This window comes from Pipistrellus kuhlii, unplaced genomic scaffold (assembly GCF_014108245.1).
Source record: "Pipistrellus kuhlii isolate mPipKuh1 unplaced genomic scaffold, mPipKuh1.p scaffold_m20_p_12, whole genome shotgun sequence".
NCBI lineage: Eukaryota > Metazoa > Chordata > Mammalia > Chiroptera > Vespertilionidae > Pipistrellus > Pipistrellus kuhlii.
Genome location: NW_023425427.1, coordinates 16,621,596 through 16,642,245, shown reverse-complemented (window position 1 = coordinate 16,642,245; position 20,650 = coordinate 16,621,596). Strand labels below are relative to the sequence as shown.

The following is a 20,650-nucleotide window of genomic DNA, read 5'->3' as shown; positions in this document are numbered from 1 at the left end:
TGCGCCTGGTCATTAGGGCGGGAGTGATGATGGGGGCCGGAGGGCAGGCTCTGTTTGGATCAGCTCGGGGAAAGTCCGGCTGCTCCCTGAGCGAGGCCTCTTTGGGGTTGGCAGAGGGGAGGCTGCAGGGCAGCTGGTGGCCTCCGCTGCCAATATGCTGCCGCCTACCCTCTGGCGTCACTGAGAAGCTTGCCTTGATGAGCCAGAGCACGCACAGCAGCGCTGACTGGTGAAGACCCAGGCACAAGCTGTGCAGCCTTGGAAAACCCCCCTAACTGCTCTGGGCCTCAGCTTCTCCTGTTGGAAAGCGGGGGGCTACACCCCAGGCCGGCCCACCTCGTGGGGTGGCAACATCGGAGGGCTCCCAGGAAAGCACTTTGCCTTCATTCAAATGCTGCATCAATTTGAGGGGCCGTGGAGGTGGCTTGAGAGCCGTCTCCCCAGGCTACCCCCACTGGCTCACGGCTGGGAAGAGTTGGGGGGGGGGGGGGGGCGGTCCCACCACCCGTTTGCCTCACGCCTGTGCATTCCCTGAGCTCTGCACAGGTCCGTTCTTGCAGCAGAAAAGGCAAAGGCTTTGCAGGTGTGACCTTGGCAGGCCTCCCGGCATTGGCACGGCCCAGGGCGGGAGCACACGCGGAGGCCACTTCCCATATGTCTCCTATCTAAAAGCCATAAATCAAGCTAACAAACCGTTAAATGAAACATGCTCCGTCCTCCTACCTTGTTAAACACATCTCTGTAATAACCTGGAAAGCAGGAGCGCGTTTAGAATCCCGGGACGCCCCGGGCCCCTGAGCCAGGACCTGGCTGCGAGGGAGAGCCCCCTGAGCTGGGACCGGCCCCGCTTCCCTTCCCTTCCCTTCCCCAAACCCACTTCCACCCGAGCTCGGTCCACACCCCTGTCCTCAGTCCTGGGATGCACACGCCTGTGATGTAAGTCAGAGAAGGTGCTGGAAGCGTCTTGGTGCTATCTGGACAGGGCCCCGAGGGTGGGCTAGAAGGAGGGGCTTGGGTACCAGGTGGACAGATCCCCTCGGCCCTGCAGACTCCCCATGGTCCATCAGGGGGAGGGGCCCACAGGGCCAGAGTAGGTTCCTCTTGCCTGGGTCTAAGGGGGTTCACACTGCTCAGGACTCCTACTTGCTGGTTAACTTGGGCCTGTCCCGGCCCCCTTCTGGGCTCAGTTTGCTCAGCAAGAAAGCAGGTGAACAATCCGCCCACCTGCTTCTCAGAGCTGGCTTTTCCCACGCCCCGAGAGAGCCAGCAGTGTGTGCGGGGAGAGGAGCCCCCTGGAGCCCCAGCACGGAGTCGAAAATGACTCAAAACAAGGGACCACACAAACCCTGAGAGGGAGTGTACCAACTCTTCAACCTGTCTTTCCCCAATCATTTCTTTACACATCTTTTTAAAAAATACAGATACTTGGTGTACGCCTACTGCGCTCATGCCCTTAGCACGTGGACATACTGTGTGCTGTGCTGTGCATGGAAGGGAACGCGGTGGACTCCCTCCTGCTGCCTTGAAAGAAACGGACCCGTTGCTGGCCCGAGGGGAGCAGGTTTCAAGGGCCTCAGGGTGTTCGGTTTAGAATCAAGTGACAAACCCACCGGGCAGCCTCCTGTCTGTCCCGAGCACAGGGTCCCCAATCCCAAAGCGTGAGGCCAGGGCAGCTCCTCGGGGTTCTCCTGTGTCCGTGTCACATGGATCGGGTGGGGAAGGGGGATGGGAAAAGAGGGTGGGGGAGGGCCCTCACTCCCCAGGCTGGGCAACCTGCCACCAGGTCCTGCCCCCCTCTGTGTTCAGACTTCCCAGGCAGCCAGTGAGGGCTGTCTGAGTGACCGCCAACAGCCCCCCTCCCTCTGACGTCCTCCCGGGTGCTGCCCCTGGCCGGGCCCAGCCCCTCGGCAGGCCCAGCTGCAGAGGAAGCCAAGGGTGCAGACCTCCACCTGATTTATTCAGGTCCGCTTCTCAGAAGCACAGAGGTCACCGGGGCTGTTCTGGGAGATGCCCCCCACCCCCAAACCCCGTCCGCTTCCTGCTGTGGAGACGCCAACTATGCAAACTCACCAGGCACCATCCCTGTCAGCGTCGGCGCTGAGTAGCTGCCCTGTCCGGCGGGGGGGACGTGCGGAGGGTACCCGGGGAGGGTCGTGCTCGCCAAGTCTCGGCCTGAGGAATCAAAGCAACAAATCACAGGGTGAGCGTCTTCGCAGCGGCTGCTCGTGTCCACGGCTCCCCGGACATCTGCACGCGGACACCGACATGCCCCCAGCTCCTCACGTCACCCGCATGGACACACACACACACACGCACACCTCCAGCCACACACACACACACACACACACACACACACACACACCTCCAGCCCCACACACACACACACACACACACACACACACACACACCTCCAGCCACACACACACACACACACGCACACACAGACACACACGCACACACACGCACACACACACACACACAGACACACACACGCGCACACCTCCAGCCACACACACACATACACACACACAGGCACACCTCCAGCCACCCTGGCTCCATGCAGCAGGAACAGGATGGCTCTGCGTGTCCCTGGGAAGCTGGAGCTCCGCGGCTCCCCTTGCTCTCTGCCCCTGGTAGAACCTGGGCTTCAGCACCGCCAACCCTTTGCCCTGTTGTGCCCTCTGCTCCGGCTGCTCCAGCCCAGCGTCACCGCCTTCACAGACCAGTTCAGAAGCCTCCCTCCACCTCCAACCCCCACAGCTCTGGTCCTCACGGAGTCCTTCTGCCTTTGGCCTGAGCCGGCCACTCATTCAGTGAAGGCACGGGGAGCGCCTCCTGATACCAGACACGGTGCTGGGCGCTGGGGCCGGGCGGCAGGCACTGGCAAAGCGTGTCCGCCTCTGCAGGCTGTGAGGTTCCGGAGAGCAGGGTGACCCTCCTTCGCCGCCCACACAACCTGCCTCCATGCTGCTAATGACAAGGACAAACCAAAAAACGCCAACATAGAAGTAACAAGATGCCCTGGCCGGTTTGGCTCAGTGGATAGACTCTATCCGATAGAGCATCGGCCTGCGGACTGAAGGGTCCCGGGTTTGATTCTGGTCAAGGGCATGTACCTTGTTTGAGGGCACATCCCCTGTAGAAGGCATGCAAGAGGCAGCTGATGGATGTCTCTCTGTCATCCATGTTTCTAACTCTCTCTCTCTCCCTTTCTCTCTGTAAAAAATCAATAAAGTATATACTTTAAATAAATAAATAAATAAATAAATAAATAAAAGAAGTAACAAGACATCAGGTCTGTTCTTAGTATTTTAAATTATTCACTCAATTAACCCTCAGCAGCTCTATGAGGGAAGGTACTGATGCTGCCCCATTTTACAGGATGCTGGACATGGATAGGCCAAAGGCCACATGGTTAGCCACTCCCCTCCGCTGCCTTGCACATACACCTGACCGCGCCTCTGATTCTGGGTCCAGAGGCTCCATGTGTCTCAGCTGGGACACCCAGGCTGAGCCTGGCCTTCCAGCCACACTGTCCCCCCTGCTCATCGGCTCCATCATGAGAAGGAAATTCAACTCTGCAGCTTTTGTGGCTGTGTGTGCTGGGAGGAGAGCCAGGAGCACGCCAGAGGAAGCCACCTCTGCCTCCTGGGGTACGGAGGGTATTGTCCTGAGAAGAGGCGGCCTGGTGCAGGGTAGCTGGCCTGGCTGCCTGAGAGGGATGAGAGGGTCCTGACAGAGGAAGGTTGTGCCTAAAGACACTCAGTGACTTGAGGCTGGGCTGGTACTAGGATCCAGCTCTCCAGCTTCTGGGATGGGGTTCTTTCTTCAATGGGGACTGAACCCCAATAATTTCTGCTACTGTTACACATACTTTAAAACCTTGACTCCAAAAGCAAGGGATTGAAAAATCAGTGCCTCACCAAAGCCTCACTCAACTCAAGAAGCCGGCTAAAAAAAAGCAATAAAATGAACCTAAGGAAAGGAGGAGGAAGGAATGGATCAGGAAAAAGCAGGAAATAACAAATTAGGAAACAGAAAAGCAGACATAACAATACCTACAACCAAGAATTGTTATTTGAAAAGACCAATAAGATAGATGAACTGAGGAATGAGGAGGAGATATAACCAGAGATTTGGAAGAGATGATGCTTAAAAACCACTTAAAAATGCATGGCTGCTCCGCACTAATAAATGTGGAAGTCTCAACTGAAGTAGAGTTTTCTAGAAAGACATGAATGATCAAAATTAACTCAAGAAGAGGTAGAAAACATGAATAGCCTAATAACCTTAGAAGAAACATTGAAAGTTTTAAAAAATTATATTTAAAAATAAGATGCCTCATTCATTTAGCTTCTTGAACAAGTTGTTGTTGTTTTTTAGCAAGATCTTTTTAAGTTTTATTTTATTGTTTAAAGTACTACATATCTTCAAGGGACACATATTTCTGTTAATAAACTGTTAATTTATTAATATTCATGCAAAAAAAATCAGTCTCACCAGTCAAGTAATATTAGAAAAAGAATAGTATACCATGACCAAAATGAGGCTTATTTGGGGTATGCAAGGATGATCAATATTAAAGCATTGGTTGGAAAAGCATATTAATGTATCAAAAGAGGAGAAACATATGATTATATCAAAGCTATGAAAAAGGCATTGGCTGAAACTCAATACTAATTCCTCACAATACCTCTTAGTAAATAAGAATTGGAGTATACTGCCTTGATCTGATATTGATCTTAGAGTCAACATCATACCTAATTGGTGAAATACTTGAAGCCTTCTTACTAAAGTCAAGAACATGTCAAGGAAACCTGTCATTACTGAAAAATGTTCTGAAAGTTTTAGCCAGTACAAGAAGGCAAGATAGAGACATAAACATTGTGGGGTGGGGAACATCAAAATTATCATTAGTTGGCCATACCTTCCATCTGGAAAACCACAAGCAAATCAGCTCATCTATGAGAACCAATAAAAACGTTTGCTGAGCCCTGGTTGGTTTGGCGCAATGGATAGAGTGTCAGCCTGCAGACTGAAGGGTCCCAGGTCTGATTCCAGCCAAAGGCACATGCCTGGGTTTGCGGGCTCAAACCCCAGTTGGGGGCTTGCAGGAGGCAGCCAATCAATGATTCTCTCTCATCACTGATGTTTCTATCTCTATCTCCTTCTCCCTTCCTCTCTAAAATCAATACAAATATATATATTTTTAAAAAGTTTGCTGAGACAACCAGGTCATGGGTGCCTAGAATCAGCACCGTTCTAGATTCACTAGCTCCCTGCTGCCTATTCAATTAGGTACAGATTTTCCAGATTGGCTTCCTCCTCCTGTGTCCCCACCTGTGACCTTTCCAGCCTCACCCACTCTGACTTCCCCAGCCATTCCCCAAACTGCCCCGTACCTCTTTCCTGCCCCCACGCTGCTGCTCATGCTCTCTTTTTACCTGCTCTTCTTTCATTCCCACCAACTAAGCCTTCATCCAGGCTTCAAACATCACCCTCAGGAGCCAGCTCCTCTGTGAAGTTTTCCAAGGCCCTTTAAGTATTTGCCTCTGCTGAAGGTCCCCCTGCTCTCCACCCCAATCCTCCCAGGGCAAAGGGGCCGCCATCACTAACAGATGGAGGTGATGGTGTCAGTAATGATAAGACAGCACTGACTGGTGCCAAGCACTAGTGCTTACTCCTTTCTACACACTAACTCACGTTATCATCCTAACCACTCTATGGGGGCTGAGCAATGATCATGTCCACTTTATATAAGGGAACTTCGGAAGGAAGGCGTGAAGTCACTAAGGTAGGAAAGAGGGCGGAGATTTGACCCAGGTTGGGGAGCTCCGGACTGAGCTTCTTGGGTGGGGGTAGGGGTAGGGTGGAGGGGGGGGGGTGGGAGAAATGTCAATAAGGAAGGCTGAGAACTAGAGGTTAGCTGGAAAGGGTGAGCAGATTAAAGCAGGAAAGAGGGTGTGGTCAAAGATGGGCTGTCAGAAGCCAGAACAGAATGTGGGTGTCCATTGGGAATGAACTCATCAGTATTTAGCCTCTGAGGGGATGGGGCTGCACAACCCTGGGCACGCAGCAAATGCTCATAACTTCGCCATCCAAGGCCTTTTCACTGATCCGAGCCCCAGTTCTGCTACTGAACTGCTGTGGGACTCTGGGCAAGCCTTTTACGCTGGTCATCAGCCTTCCCCAATTTTCAAAAAAGAGCTCTTAGCTCAGTGATAGCCAGGAGCCCACACTGGTCTGTGTGTACATACACAGGAAGGGTAATTGGACTGTGAGTAGATTTTTCTACCTTAAAATTCGACTGTGCCCGCAGCTCTGGAGCCTCCACACTCAGCCCTGTTCTGTGAGCTGCTGCCTGCAGTGCTCCTACGTCTCCTGGGACAGGGGCAGGCTGTGCTCCAGCTTCCGGCCTCGGCGGGGCCTGGTGTCAGCTCCAGCAGCGGTTCGGGACTTGGCCATCACGCTGGGAGCGCATTCCATCCCCGTCCCTCCTCCCTGCGCACAGCGAGGACCTGACAATCGGCCGCATGAATCTGACAAATAACTCTGCCTCCAAGTCCCCTGTCACTGGGGACTCCTCTGTCCTATCCACGGCTCCACTTCCGCCCAGCATATGTCCCCAGACCCAGAGGCTGCCACCTGAGGCTGCACGTGCCTTCCTTAGACTGGCCACAAAAGCAGAGCCTGCGTTATCACGTGTGGTGTGGTGTGGTGGGCAAAGAAGGGAGCAACTGGCATCTGTGTGGTCCCCGGGTGCCCGAGGCCCTCCCACCTCTGTGGGAGTAGGCAGTCCATAGACATTATTCCACTTAATCCTCTCCGCTTGTAAAATTCCCAGTCAACTTCATGAGCCCGGGAGGGGAAGTCACAGGGCGCTGACCGCAGCTCAGAACGGACAGGAAGGCAGCTGGACACAGCAATGAAGAGCGTCCCCTCTGCCAGGCTCCGCTCCTGGCTCTACCACTTACAGCTGCGTGGTCCTGAGAGAGTCCCTCACTCATTCTGAGCCTCGCTTTTCTCGTCTGTAAAATGAGGCTAATCATAGCCAACATTAATCTAGACTCTAGAGCACATGTGTCAAACACAAGGCCCTCGGGCCAAATCCGTCCCTCCAGGCCTTGCAATGTGGCCCGCACCGCGCTGTCATCACTGCACTCCGCTGCGTTTCCATCACAATGACAGTTTATGACTGTTCAGTAAACCATTCGGCCGCGATTTAGGCTGGATTTTAGATTTTGGCCCCTTCTCTGATTGAGTTCGACACCCCTAATCTAAAGCAAACAACAGCTACCATGGAGAGAAAACTATTATCCATTGACTCCTTCCATAGCCCTATGAGAGAGCTATTGTTATCCCTATTCTTGCTGTGGGGAAACTAAGGCACAGGAAGTTTAAGTAACCTGTTCACAGCCACACAGATGGTAAGGAAAAAAGGCAGATTTCAAACCCAGTCAGTCTGGCTGGCAAATCTGCACACTGCACCCTCTGCTGTGCCACGTTGGCAGCAAGAACAAAACATGCCTCTTCCGTGGGGCATTCTGGGGGTCAGCGAGAAGCATGTAAACACGTGGCACAGTGCCAGCCCTGAGCCTTGTGGGAGATTGGCTTATTGGCTGCAACCCTTAACCCCACCCTCATAACCACCATCTTGAAAAATAAGTGGTATTTTGACTTAAAAACATGTAGGGAAAATATAATATTAAACTTTTAAAAACCAGATAAATTAAAAATAATAATTTTTTAAAATAAGTAAAACCAAATTAACTTAGTTTTATGAAAACCTAAAAAGAAGCCCTTTGCAGTTCCTCCTCCTGGAGGCAGCTTGCTTCTCTGCCTCTTCCCTTTGGGCTCGGCCATGTGGTGGCTTTGGCCTGTGGGACGTGAGCAGGCATTTGGTGAGCAGAAGCTTGTCATAGGCTTGTGCTGCTGGGTGTGCCCCTCTGTACCTCTGCCCTCGCCGTGACAGCAGTCCCTGGCCAGCCACTACAAGGAGGAAGGGCGACACCTGGAGCAGAGATGGACCCAACCTACAACGGCCATCAAGCCCAGCCCAGATCAGCCAACCCCCAGGAGCAGGAGCTTTGGGGTGGTCTGCTTAAGCATCGGTGTTGTGGCAATAGCGGATTGACACAGGATGTCCTAAATGCCACCCTTGTTTTCATCATGCTGCCTGGGACTTCCCAAGGACACCTATCCAAATCTGAGTTGAGGCTGGGCACCCAGCGTGAAGTGAAGCCTCACATTCGTTCTGATGGCCTGTGAGGACTCTCCCGGCAGTGAGCTGGGGATTCCGTGACCTTGGTGTGTATGGGCATGTTCACCTTCTCAGTCCCTTCTCTAACATGCCTCACGCACGTCACCAACGCTGGGGATGCTCAACGATCAGTCAACACAAGGCCCCTGCCCGGGCCGGCACACAGGAGGTGGTCAGAAATACCTGCCGGGATGAAACTGGAGGAGACGGGGCGCTTTCAGGGCGGTATGGCTGAGGTGGGATCAGGTGTTGGTTCTATCATCTGAAAGCAACTTTGGTTCCTGCCTCACCAACATCTCAGAAAGCCCTTTGTCACGAACGCCACAAAATAAACAGGCTTGATTTATCTGATTCTGCTTTAGATGCAACTTTTTTCTTTTTTCATGCAGCCCATGTCTAGGTAGGCTCTCTCTATGTGCACTAATGGGGGGAAATGTGAATCCAATTAACTTCGCATTTAGCTCATAATGAACTTATCTCATTTTGCTACCAGCTCGGTTCTCATCGTGTGGCAGTAATTAACCACTGGGGGTTGTCACTCCCAGACACATGACATGGAGATCCTCCCAGCCCCTCTTCAAACCCTCACAGAATTCATTACCCTGACAGTGTGAAAGCCCTTCACTTTGAATACCACAGGGCACCAGCCCAGCTCCCCCCTCTGCCTACCTGCCCGTGTGTGAGCGAGGGGGAGAAGGGAGAAAGCCACCGAGGAGCCACGAGTTATTGTGAACAACATGGGGGGAGGGGAGTGGGCAGGATGCGGGTGGTGGCTGGATGCCCAGTGAGGGTGTGCTGGCCTCGACAGCCCTGGGCTGGAGGTTCTGCCCAGCAGAGGGCCATCTCCACAGACAAGGCCCGGGCGGAGCTGGCTGGCAGAGGCAAATGCTCTTACAAAATGGCGATCAAATTCACGGGGGACTTTTAATGCCCAGGAAGCGTGCACGTTCCAGGAAGAGGCCTCGGGAACGTGCTGTGTGGCCTCAGGTAAGCTCCACCTCTCGCTGGGCCTTAGTTTTTCCCACCGGAGTGCTCAAGGAGTGCCCAAGCAGAGAGAACAGATGGTCTCTCGGGGTGTTTCTGCTCCAACATCCCCTAAGTCGGAGGCATCACTTGACTGCCGAGTTGATGGCACTGGAGGCTGGTGCTGGCTGCTGTAGAGCTGGATAGTGCCTGCCCACCTTGCCCCTCCTCAGCTCTGGCTCGTTTGCGAAAGAAGCTAGAACTCAGGTTTTCTTTCACTTGGGAATCTCCTGTCTGTGTGGATGCTGACGCAAATCCAGTTTTTGAAATACACACCGAGGGCCAAAGAGAACTTGAACAGAGGCCATGGTTACCCCTCAGACTGTCAATGTTCAGCCTTTATCCATTCCCCAAAGCCCTCAAGTCTTGCCATCTCCCTTGTTTTTGTGGGCGACAGCACCAGCCTCCCCGCCCTGCCAACCTCAAGACACTCTCCTCCCTCCTGTCCAGTCAGTCCCCAAGCCCCTCCTGACTCGCCATTCCCCAGTGCCCTCTCTGTGGCCCAGGTCAGTGCCTCTTCCCTTTCCCCTGTTTCCTTCCAACCTTCCCAGGCTCCAGGCTCCAGGCTCCAAGCTCTGGACTAGACTGCCTGTCAGGGCCTCTCCCAGCGCCCGGCCTCGGAACCAGCCAGCCCACCCTGCAGGACAGACTGGAGCCCCACAGCAACTCAGTGGGGGCTCCAAAGCCAAAGCTCCGATTCTGTCTCAGTGCAGCCATTCCACCCGAACCTGCAGGCACTTCTAGAATGTTTTCCCAGAAAGCCTTTCCTTAGAGTCACAGAACCATGAGAAACTTTTCTGGGTGTAAAGAAACATTATTAAAACTTTCAGAAACGGGTCCTAAAGGTGGGAAGCACAGCCTTCAATGTCACAGGCACACCCAAGACTCATGCCTCTAAGAGAATGCACCTGTGTTTGACGATTCTTTACTATTTGATTAGAGCCCAGACACGGGGAAGTTAGAAGATTTCTATCAGGCAGAAAAGATAACCCAAAAGTTAACCCATAGGATATTATCCAAGTTTGTATCTAATCTAGCAATTTTATTGAACTTTTTTTTTTTTCAAATGCCATTCCTGCTGGACAATATAAACCCCTGGTTTCTGAAATGCTCTTGGAACCACTTTTATCTTTTTATAGGTTCCCTCTTTAACTTATCCTATATAATAAAAGGCTAACATGCAAATTGACCGAATGGCAGAATGACTGGTTGCTATTATGTACACTGACCACCAGGGGGCAGACACTCAATGAAGGAGCTGCTCCCTGGTGGTCAGTGCACTCCCACAGGGGGAGCACCGCTCAGAAGCCGGGCTCATGGCTGGCAAGCACAGTGGCAGTGGCAGGAGCCTCTTCTGCCTCTGTGGCAGTGTGAAAGATGGTCCAACTGCTGGCTTAAGCCCCCATCTCCCCCCTCTCCCCCCCACCCAGTACATGAATTTTGTGTACTGGGCCTCTAGTGAGCTGAATAAAATCTTCACAGGTGTTCCCTCTACATAACACATGGGTTATGTTCTTAACTTTTAAAAACTGTACTTTGATGCTTGTTATAGAAAAAAGTCAACCCGTGCTTGAGTGACATGCGCTGAGATTTTCAACCAACACCAAAGCAGATGACAGGGTCCTGTCACCTGAGGGGAGAGGGAAAGAAACAGCCCAGCACACGGGACACAGGGAGGGGTCGGTCCTGCCACAAAAACCCCGGTGTATGTGTGCACGTAGTGTGTACACCACCTGGCTGCTGCCTCCCAGCTGGCATTTGAAATGTGTGACAATTGGAAAGGGCTGCTCTGACGTCTCCCTTTGTCCAGACCTGCCATGAGTGAAGAGTGGGCTTCCTCCTGACCCCCTGACCGGATTGGCTCAGTGGATAGAGCGTCGGCCTGAGGACTGAAGGGTTCCAGGTTCGATTCCGGTCAAGAGCATGTACCGGTACCTTGGTTGTGGGCACATCCCCAGTAGGGGGTGTTGCATGAGGCAGCTGATCGATGTTTCTAATTCTCTATCCCTCTCCCTTCTTCTCTGTAAAAAATCAATAATATATATATATATACATTTTTTTTTTTTAAGTAGGCTGAGCCGGGAGGTGCAAGGTGGGTATCACACTTGGAGGGACAGGCTGGCAGTGATGTTACACCCCAACTCGCCTGTGCACAATGGACATGCTCACTGCCGGTGAGCCGTATGGTGTCATTACAGCGGACCGGGCTGGCTGCTGATGGCAGGTATATGAGCCATTAGTAGAGGTGGTGTTATTTACTTAGAAACAATAACCCTACATTTATCTCCTCAAAATTACTTCATCCCCACCTGGAGCTAACTCTGACTGGCCTCCCTTTAACTGTCCTGACTAAAGATCTAACCTGGAACCGGAGAGCAGGGAAGGCAACGCTGACGAGTCATTCACCAGGGCACTGTTCACTTTGCAGTCTCTGCGCTCCGAGTCCTTCATTTAGACTAGGGGTGTTGAACTCAATCAGAGAAGGGGCCAAAAATCTAAAATCCAGCCTAAATCGCGGGCCGAATGGTTTACTGAACAGTCATAAACTGTCATTGTGATGGAAACGCAGCGGAGTGCAGTGATGACAGCGCGGTGCAGGCCACATTGCAAGGCCTGGCGGGACGGATTTGGCCCACGGGCCTTGTGTTTGACACATGTGATTTAGACCAACCTCGGCCACCTCCCTGGCATCACCGGAAACTTCCAGGCTCCGACCCCGTATTTCAGGTCCGGGGGCGTTTGAGTTTCACCTGCCCGGCGTCTTAGAGTGCACACCGGGGTCTAGTCAGCGTCTCCATGCGCCCCGTGCGATTATGACATGATCGTCCTCGAACTGGCGATGTTGGTTCAACCTAAACCAACAAAAGCAGGGTTCTAAAGGGCAAGGCTGCAGAGCACTGCCTCTCCTGGCTGCGGTCTCCTGCCGGGCAGGCACTGCTCCAGAGGCGAGGGGAGCTGGTGCTTCAGCCAGGAACGCTGGGGGCAACCGGAGGCTAGCTCACATCTTCACTCACACACGCATGCATTGTCTGGTACCTACCACTAAGTTCTATACTCTTCCTGAGTGCTCCCGAGGACCTGGGAGAGGAGGATGCTAGGAACAGTAATGCCCATGACCGTAACAATCAGCATTTGCTCAGCTCTTGCCATGTGCCAGGGGCCATTCTAAGTGTTGTGTGTGTGCACCATCTCATTGAAGTACCGTGGCCACCCTGGGAGAGATAAATCTTTATAATCCCCAGTTTGCAGATAAGATGCCCAGCTAGAAAGAGGTGGCACTGGATGCAAACTGAGGCTGCCCTGATGCCAGAGTCGTGCCTTTACCACCCACCTCCCTGCACCATTCTGCTTTAGTGGGTGAGCTGCAAAGTACAGAACACACCTCCCCTTTGACCAGCAATTCTAATTCTAGGAGTTTACCTATGGAAATGCACAGAAAACTACACCAAGATTTACATTTTATGGGAGGGAGAGAGGGAAGGAGGGAGAGAAGGAGGAAAGGATGGAGAGAGGGAGGGAAAAGGAAGGAAGGGAGGGAGGGAAGGAGGGAGGGAGGGAGGGAGGGAAAAAGGAAAAGAGGGAGGGAAAAAGGAAGAGAGAGAGGGAAGGAGGGAGGGAGGGAAAGAGGGAGGGAGGGAAGGAGGGAGGGAGGGAAGGAGGAAGGGAGGGAAGAAGGAGTGGGAAGAGACAATCCAAGAGTCTATCATAATGGCAGGGTTAAACAAATTATGACACTTCCCTGTGATGGAATAACACACAGCTTGAAAGACAGCAAGGTTAATTTGAGTGTGTGGATTGTGGAAAGAGCACCAAGACCCATTACTGCATGAATAAAACAAAGGGCAGAAGAACACTATGCAGAGTAGGATTCCCCTTGTGCTACTAAAAGACAGATAAACTCTGTGCACTGATAGATGTCTAAAGACGCGACTGAAAGGACACCCAGACATTGTTCCCTTTGGGGTGAGGGACTGGGAATGGCGGGCCTGAGGTCGGGGGAAGGAGGGTTATTCTCCGCTGCCTATTTTTCTGTATGGTTTGAATATTTAACTACATGCATGCATTACTTTTTATTTGAAATTAACTTTTTGATTTAAAATTAACTTTATCTTAAGAGCCAGACGGTGTCTGTGCCCCCGAGGGGCTCACGCACAGGCTCAGAGGGGAGATAATAATGAATCCGAGATACTCGAAGAGCACGGCTCCCCTGCCCCCTGCTCCCACCTTTGCGGCTCTCGGGCCGGAGCTGTCACCGTGGGGACTGCTTGCTTTCAAGGGCAGCATCCTGACGCCAGGAGCACCTTGGTCAAGTCACAGACTCACGGCCCAGGGTCCCCTTCGCACGTCAGCATCCGGCCCTGACAAGGGCAGTGAGTGCAGTGCCATCCCGCCGATCCCAAACGGGCCATCGGGCCATCGCAGCCCCGGCAATCTGGCTGCGATTGGCAAAAGGAGGGCACAAGGCCTGCCCTAGAGCCCTCGGGGCACCAGCTCTGGGGGCCCACTCACTCATCGTTCACACACGGTCTCCGTGAGCTCAGCGGCTTGGTGTTCCAGCCCCAGCAGCTTGAAAACAATAAAATAAGAAGGAGAGGGCTTTCCGGAGCCAGGCAACTTGACATGAGGAGAAATGATAGATGACAGGTGAGCAGCAAGGAGGGAGACAGGGAAACAATATAATCAGACTCGAGGTATCCACACCTCAGCAGTATGGGTGGAAGGGCGAGCCGCCTGCGTACAGACCTCTGTATCAGGCCAGGCTCAGTGATGCCATGGAGATGGCGCGGGGTGCTGCCACAGGAGGAGGCGGCTTGATGATGTGTGTCTGTTATGGGAGAGACTGACAGGACAAACTGGGCAGAACGGCCAGTACAGTGGGTCCCTCACACCAGTCGACGAACCTCGGTCTTGGCCTAAGCTTCCTCCGCCCCTGGCCGAGATTGGGGTGAGGCAGGCGAGACCCTGAGGTGTAAGCTGTCAGAACTGGGATGTCAGAGGTGGGAACTGAGAGCCAGGCTGAGCCGAGGACATACCTGTTCTGTGAGCGGGCTTCCCAGTGGCCTGAAAATCACCTTTAAATCGGGGAGCACCCGAGCCCTGAGGACACGCAAAGTCAGCCAGCCGGGGCAAGGGTTCCAGCTGTGTTCCTCTGGGCCCCCTGGGGGACTGGCACCCCCCAAAACCAATGAACCTCTATCTGACTGGTTTCCATAAATAAAGGGATCCCCAGGAAGGTCTTATCTGAATAAAAGTTTTCTTGACAGCCAAGGCTGGTTTGGCTCAGTGGATAGAGCGTCGGTCTGCGGACTGATGGGTCCCGGGTTTGATTCTGGTCAGGGGCATATACCTTGGTTGCGGGCACATCCCCAGAAGGGGGTGTGCAAGAGGCAGCTGATCGATGTTTCTCTCTTATCAATGTTTCTAACTTTCTATCCCTCTCCCTTCCTCTCTGTAAAAAATCAATTATATATATATATGTGTGTGTGTATATATATATATATATATATATATATATGTGTGTGTGTGTGTGTATGTGTGTATATATATATATATATATATATATATATATATATTTTTTTTAAAGTTTCCTTGACAAAATAAGTGTAACCAACGACGAACCTCGGCTTGAAAAACTGAGCAACTGTTGGAAAACCTCCACTTGTCCAGACTGCCAGTGAGTGAAGAAGCCCCTGCGAGGGCCAGGCCTTGCCCAGAGAGTGTGCCCATCCGGGCCTGAGCCTGGGACCACCATGGCTGTCAGACCAAATGTCCTTTCGTCGCTTTTCTATTCCTCCCCTGCCTCCACAGAGCACCCCTCAAGTTCAAGAAACTGACTCTCGGTGTCTTTTCTTCCAGGAGCCCAGGGCTCGGGCGTCCCCGATGAAGCAGAAAGAGCAGGGTCCTCTGTGAGCCCACCTAAGGGTGCAGCTCCGCACCCTGGGGCCCTGGAGGCCTGGCTGAGGTCCGCAGGGGCCCTGGGGCCGGGACAGGGCTGGGCCCTTGTCAGGGAGCAGGGCCCAGAGAGACCTGGAGCCAGGGGGGGTGCGGGCACTGGTGAGGCCAGTGGGTTCCTGCCCAGAGCCGGTTCCAAACTTGGGTGTGTGTGTGAGTGTGTGTGAGTGTGTGTGTGTGTGTGTGCGTGTGTGTGAGAGAGAGAGAGAGAGAGAGAGAGAGGAGGGGTGGTGTGCTGATTGGGTTTGGTCACATCTTTGTATTTATTGTCCCTGTTGGTCCAGGAATGTAGGAGGACCACACGCAAGAATCAGATTCCACAGAATTTGCCACTGGCTTCCAGCTACCATGCTACCAACACGTGACGGTACCTCCCTCAGCCTCACTTCCCAAATCTACAGAATGCACTTCCTCCCAGGGCTCCTGGGCTTTGGAAAGGGAGGAAGGAGAGAGGGAGAGAAGGAGACAAAGAAGAAGGAAGAAGGTAGAGCCTTCTGTTTAAAGGATGGAAACATTTAAATGTGCATCAGCTTGAGTTTTAAAGTCTGACAGGCCAGTGCTTGCCACCCCAGCCAACCGCCTACTGTTGTGTGACCCTAATAGGTTACTGCATGATTTGTGCCCTTAGTTTCCTTGTCTACAAAACGGGAACAATAGCACCCTCTTCACAGGGCATCTGAGGTCTGAACCAGGCCCTCAGGAGACGGAGCCACATGGAGCCTGGACTCATGGCCGTGACGCAGTCAAGACCTCTTGTCTCCCCGTGGGCCCGGCCCCAGGTCCCCTCCCACCACCTTCTGCTCAAGCCATCCCCACCACAATGAGCCTACTGGGCAGGACGGCTCAGAGAATTAAAGCACGCAATCAAACAGCTTCTTGACGGGAAATGCTTTGGAAATTTTCGGCTTCATTTACTTCTCAATCTAATTTTGTCCTCGGATGCACATTATGCGCAAGATGGGATCTCATGTGGTTTGCACTCGGCACACCAGCAGGAGGCGTCTCAATTGCTGCCCGCGTCTCTCCTCGCCCATGAGTGGCATAATGAGGGCGCCCAGCAGGCTCCAGGGTGCCTCTGGGCAAGAAGGCCTGGCCTGGACATCCTGGCACCCACAGGCCCAGCTTCTCCCACCAAACGCCCCTGGAGTGGAGGTTAGGGGTATCATCAGGTTACAGCCCCTTTACCTCCATAGCCAACACTGGCCACAGCTCAGACTGCCATCGCCACCCCCCTCCCCTGTCTCCCCAGATGGGCCCAGCCTCCTCTCATAGGCAGTCCCGCTGCAGAAGGACCTGCACTCCTCAGCTCCCACGGCCTCTGATCTACCTCAATAGTCCGAACCTCTCGCTGACCTCCATTCCTCCAGGCCCCCACCCCACTCTGCTGCCTTAACCTTGCCCCAGGCTTGAACAAATGTTGCTGCCGTGCCGGACAGCACCCAGCAAACTCCATCTATGTCACCTCTTGGGGAGAACATCCCCAAGAGGCCCCACCCTGCCCTGCCCACCGGCAGCTCTGGTGCTCTCAGAGCCCCTGTGCCCAGCTCCACGGCACAGCGCTTGCTGGCTGTTGGTAGAGACACTAGATCGGACCCTTTCGTGGCCAGGACCGAGTCCCATTGATCCATTTCGCTGTGGTGCCGGCACAATGCTTGGCATACAGCGGGGGCCAAATCAATGCTTCCTGGTTGGTTGGTTCGTTCATTTGCTCAGAAAACCTTTCCCGATCCGCTCCTGTGCCCGCTGTTGGGCATTCTGTGCCCTTAAGAACAGGAGCCCAGCATCTGTTTATGACTTCCTCTATCTCTCTTTTCAGAGTCCTGTAGTTTTCCATGTATAGGTATTTTAGTTTCTTATTTAAGTTTATTCCTAGGTATCTTAATTGTTTTGGTGCAATGGTAAATGGGATTGCTTTTCTAGACTGGATTTGTATGCATGCATATAAGCCTAACCAAAGGACACAGACAACAGGGGGGTGAGAGCATGAGTGGGAGGGATGGGAGGTTAATGGGAGGAGGATAAGGACACATATTATACCTTAATTAATCAATAATAAAAAATAAAAAAAAGAACAGGAGCCCAATAGGCAGCACTTCCTATCCAACCTGCTGGAGAAAAGCCACCAGCCAAAGCTCAGCAGCCACCCCAAGTTCTAGCAAAGGGGAAAGGCTCCCCGACACCCCCACAGCCTCCCAAAGTGGGACTTTGCCACAGGATCCTCGCTTGCTCCTTCCCCCAGGCCAGTCACGCACTAAAAGTCACCCAGTTCCTGAGAACACAGCACAACCACAGAGGCTTCTGGTCCAGACTGCTCTCCTCACACAGGCTTCCCTGGAGTCCAGGGCCGTCCTTTCCCCCTTCGTCGCAGCGGGGCCTGGCCTGGGCGGCTGTCCTTGGGTTTGGATTTAATGACGCTTCAAATCCTCTGGGAAGGACTTGACTCTAGTTGGTGAGTGACTCGAAGAACAAGGCCCCTTAACAGCCAAAACCAACCGATTCTTCAGCCCTTGTTGTCTTGGCTCTCTTCTTTCATTCCTTAATTCTTCAAACATTTTTGGTCACCTACACCATTGGACACCTTTTTTGTTTGTTTTGGGAAATTTCCACCATGAGCGTTTAGGCTCCTCAAGGCAGAGGCCAGGAGCTTGAGCTCCACCAAGTACACACACATACATGAGCTGTTAGCTCAGAAGGTAGTGACACAAGAAATGGACACCTGTGGGCCCAGCTGCCAAGACAGACGCTCTAGTGGTGCCCCCTGGTGCCCAGGGAGAGCAGCACAAGCTGGGGGCTTCGTGTCCATGGGTCCATGATGCGTCTCTATGTGGCGTCTCCACCGGAGCAGTCCTGCTGTGTGGGTCAGGGGTTTGTGTGTGGCTTAGCTGTGGTTCAGGTGTGGTTCCTGGCTGGAACGTCTCCAAGCCTGGCTCTGTGGTCCTCTTGAGGGTCCTGATACACTTTAGAAAATTTCTTTTCTCCTTTGGCAGCTGGATAGAAATCTGTGGTTCTCAACCCAGAGCTGTGACAGCTACAGGCTCCAAGGCGGTGGTGTGCTTTGTCCTTCGTCCATCAGCTCTTCCCAGATTTCTCCATGGCTTCCTCTCTCCACCCACCTTTGTCCCCCAGAGTCCCTTCCTAGATCTCTGCTCCTCTCAACTCTGTTGTCTCTACATCTTCACCGAGTGACCCATCTCCATGCCCATGACTTCCAATTCCATATCCTCAGCCTGACCCCTCCCCCACTGCCCTCTGACATTTCCACTTGGGCATCCCTGGGGCACCATGAAGTCCAAGTCTCCAAGCCAGCTCCTCTTCCTGTTGTCTCTGTCTTAGCTGGTGGCTCTGTCTTCTACCCAGGGCCCCAAACTCCAGCCAAGGGTGCCATCCCTGACTTCCACCTCTCACCTCATCCTGTATTTGGTCAATTCTATTCCTCTATCCTCATCTCCGCTGCCTGGATCCAGGTCCTCCTTCTTTCAATCTTGGACTTTTACAGCCGCCTTCAGTACGCTGGGTCTTCCCGCTGAGTCTCATCCTCCTTACATGCGCCCTCTGTCAACACCCCGGAGAGATGATGCTGAAGAAGCCACTCCCCACGTACCTCTCTCCAAGGCTCCCAGTACCTGGAGAGTGTGATCCTAGGTCCCCGGGGGCCTCCTCAGTCTGACCCCCTCCCTCATCTCCGGCTGCACATCTCCCTGCTCCTGGGGTTGTTTGTGTTTCCTCGCTCAGCCTGTGCTGTTTGCCTTCATCCTGTCATTCCCTCCGCCTGGTATGTCCTTTCTCACCCGTTCCTACTCGTTCCACTCAGCAGTGTCACCAGTTGCAGGAAGCTGTCCTTGGCCACCTCCCCCACCCAACCTCAGGAAGGCATGGACGGTGGCCCTCCTCTTGCTCCCGTGACATCAATCACCTGCTTCTCTCAGTTTAAGAACATTTATCAAGCACTCTTGATGGGGCGGGGACCCTGCTAGGAATTCACGTGCATTATCGCATTTAATCCTCATAACAGCCCTCTGAGGAGGAGAGTGGTATTCCCATTCCTGGATGAGAAAATCGAGGTTCAGAAAATTGCAGTGACCCTCCCGAGATCCACAGCCAGACAGCGAGGAGTCCAGGATGAGACCCAGGGCTGTCTGACTCCACACCCCAAACTCCTCCTGGCGAGGCCATGGCTGCCGGAGAAGTCACGTCTGCAGGTGCCCCTATGTGGCATGACCTTGGCCAGCCCACTTTGCCAAGTTTCCTCACCTGTAAAAGGGGGGGCCAAGTCTCTCCCTGCCACTCTCCCTCACAGGAAGGGAAGGGAGATCTGGAAACGACAGATACAAAACCACGCCGAAAACTGTAAAGGGAGGTACACAGGCAAGACGATTCAGGATCGGTTTCACGGAACGCTTTCCTCGCCCACCTTAGACTCAGAGGCCCGCCGTCTGCTCTTCTCCTTGGCGTGGGGAGGGCTCCCCCGTCCCTCCCTGGCCCAGGCTGCCCCTGGGGTTTTTAAAGTCACCATCCAGCTGTTCTATCCCCCTCCCCAAACACAACTGTGATAGCCAAGCCAAGGAAGGCGAGTTGGGTGGGAACCCATAGAGGCTCGGCACCACGGGGCTGGAGGACTTCTCCGGCTCCTGGCCACCAGTCAGTGACGTCAGGATTTATAACTGTATTAAATGGCGTGACAGGCAGCCTTGATATATCAGTTCCCCCTTCTTCCCAAATCACAGACAATAAAAGCTTTGTCAGTGAAAGTCATTCATCATCATAAAGACCTGAGACATCCCAGTCATCAATTTCACTCACATCCCTAATACACTGGAGAGAGTGCAGGGAGTCGAGCACCTCGCAAAGGGGAGAGGAGAAAAACACGAAGGAAGATTGAACAGGAATAATTACAAAGGTCAAAGCAGGGATTCCTCGGGGGTGGGAGTGAGAGCGGGGGTGCCACGGGCAGGGCCGGTTGCCAGCGGTGTGCTCAGCCCACGGGGAAAGCGGGCGGTTGCGGGGTGTGCTCCAGGCAGCCCAGACCAGCACAGGCCCTGTGAGCCTGGGGTAGGAGCGGGAATGGGCTGTGGGACCAGAGGAGGGAGTGTGGGAGGGCAGAGAGCCCCACCCTGGGCCCTGTGGCCCAGACTGGGTTCTGTAGGAGTCTTTCCCTTCACCGGCCTCCTTAGTACAAAAGAGATTTAAAGAAAATAAGAAAACCACAGGGGTCCTTTTGGAACGTACCCCTGTATTGATGGCTATTGGTGGCTATGGGTGCCATCAGACACACTAGGGGTTGTGAAAAGTATTGCAAGACTGCCGGGCCATCTGGGAAAGAGTCCCAGTCCAGAGCCGGTAAGTACACCATCTGCCACCCTTGCCCCGCCCCGGGGCCCTCTGGATGCTCCACCCACCTGGACTATAACGGAAGCC

At 53.3% G+C, this 20,650-nt stretch overlaps 1 protein-coding gene across 2 annotated transcripts in view; it reads right to left on the bottom strand.

Moving 5' to 3' along the window:
- Positions 1-20,650, bottom strand: part of PAX5 (paired box 5) — a 144,946-nt gene that overhangs the window by 23,674 nt on the left and 100,622 nt on the right. For both annotated transcript variants that reach the window (XM_036433351.2, XM_045579997.1), the window contains exon 8: positions 2,071-2,172. In XM_036433351.2, the coding sequence (XP_036289244.1) occupies positions 2,071-2,172 (102 nt within the window). The remainder of the gene's footprint in view (positions 1-2,070; positions 2,173-20,650) is intronic.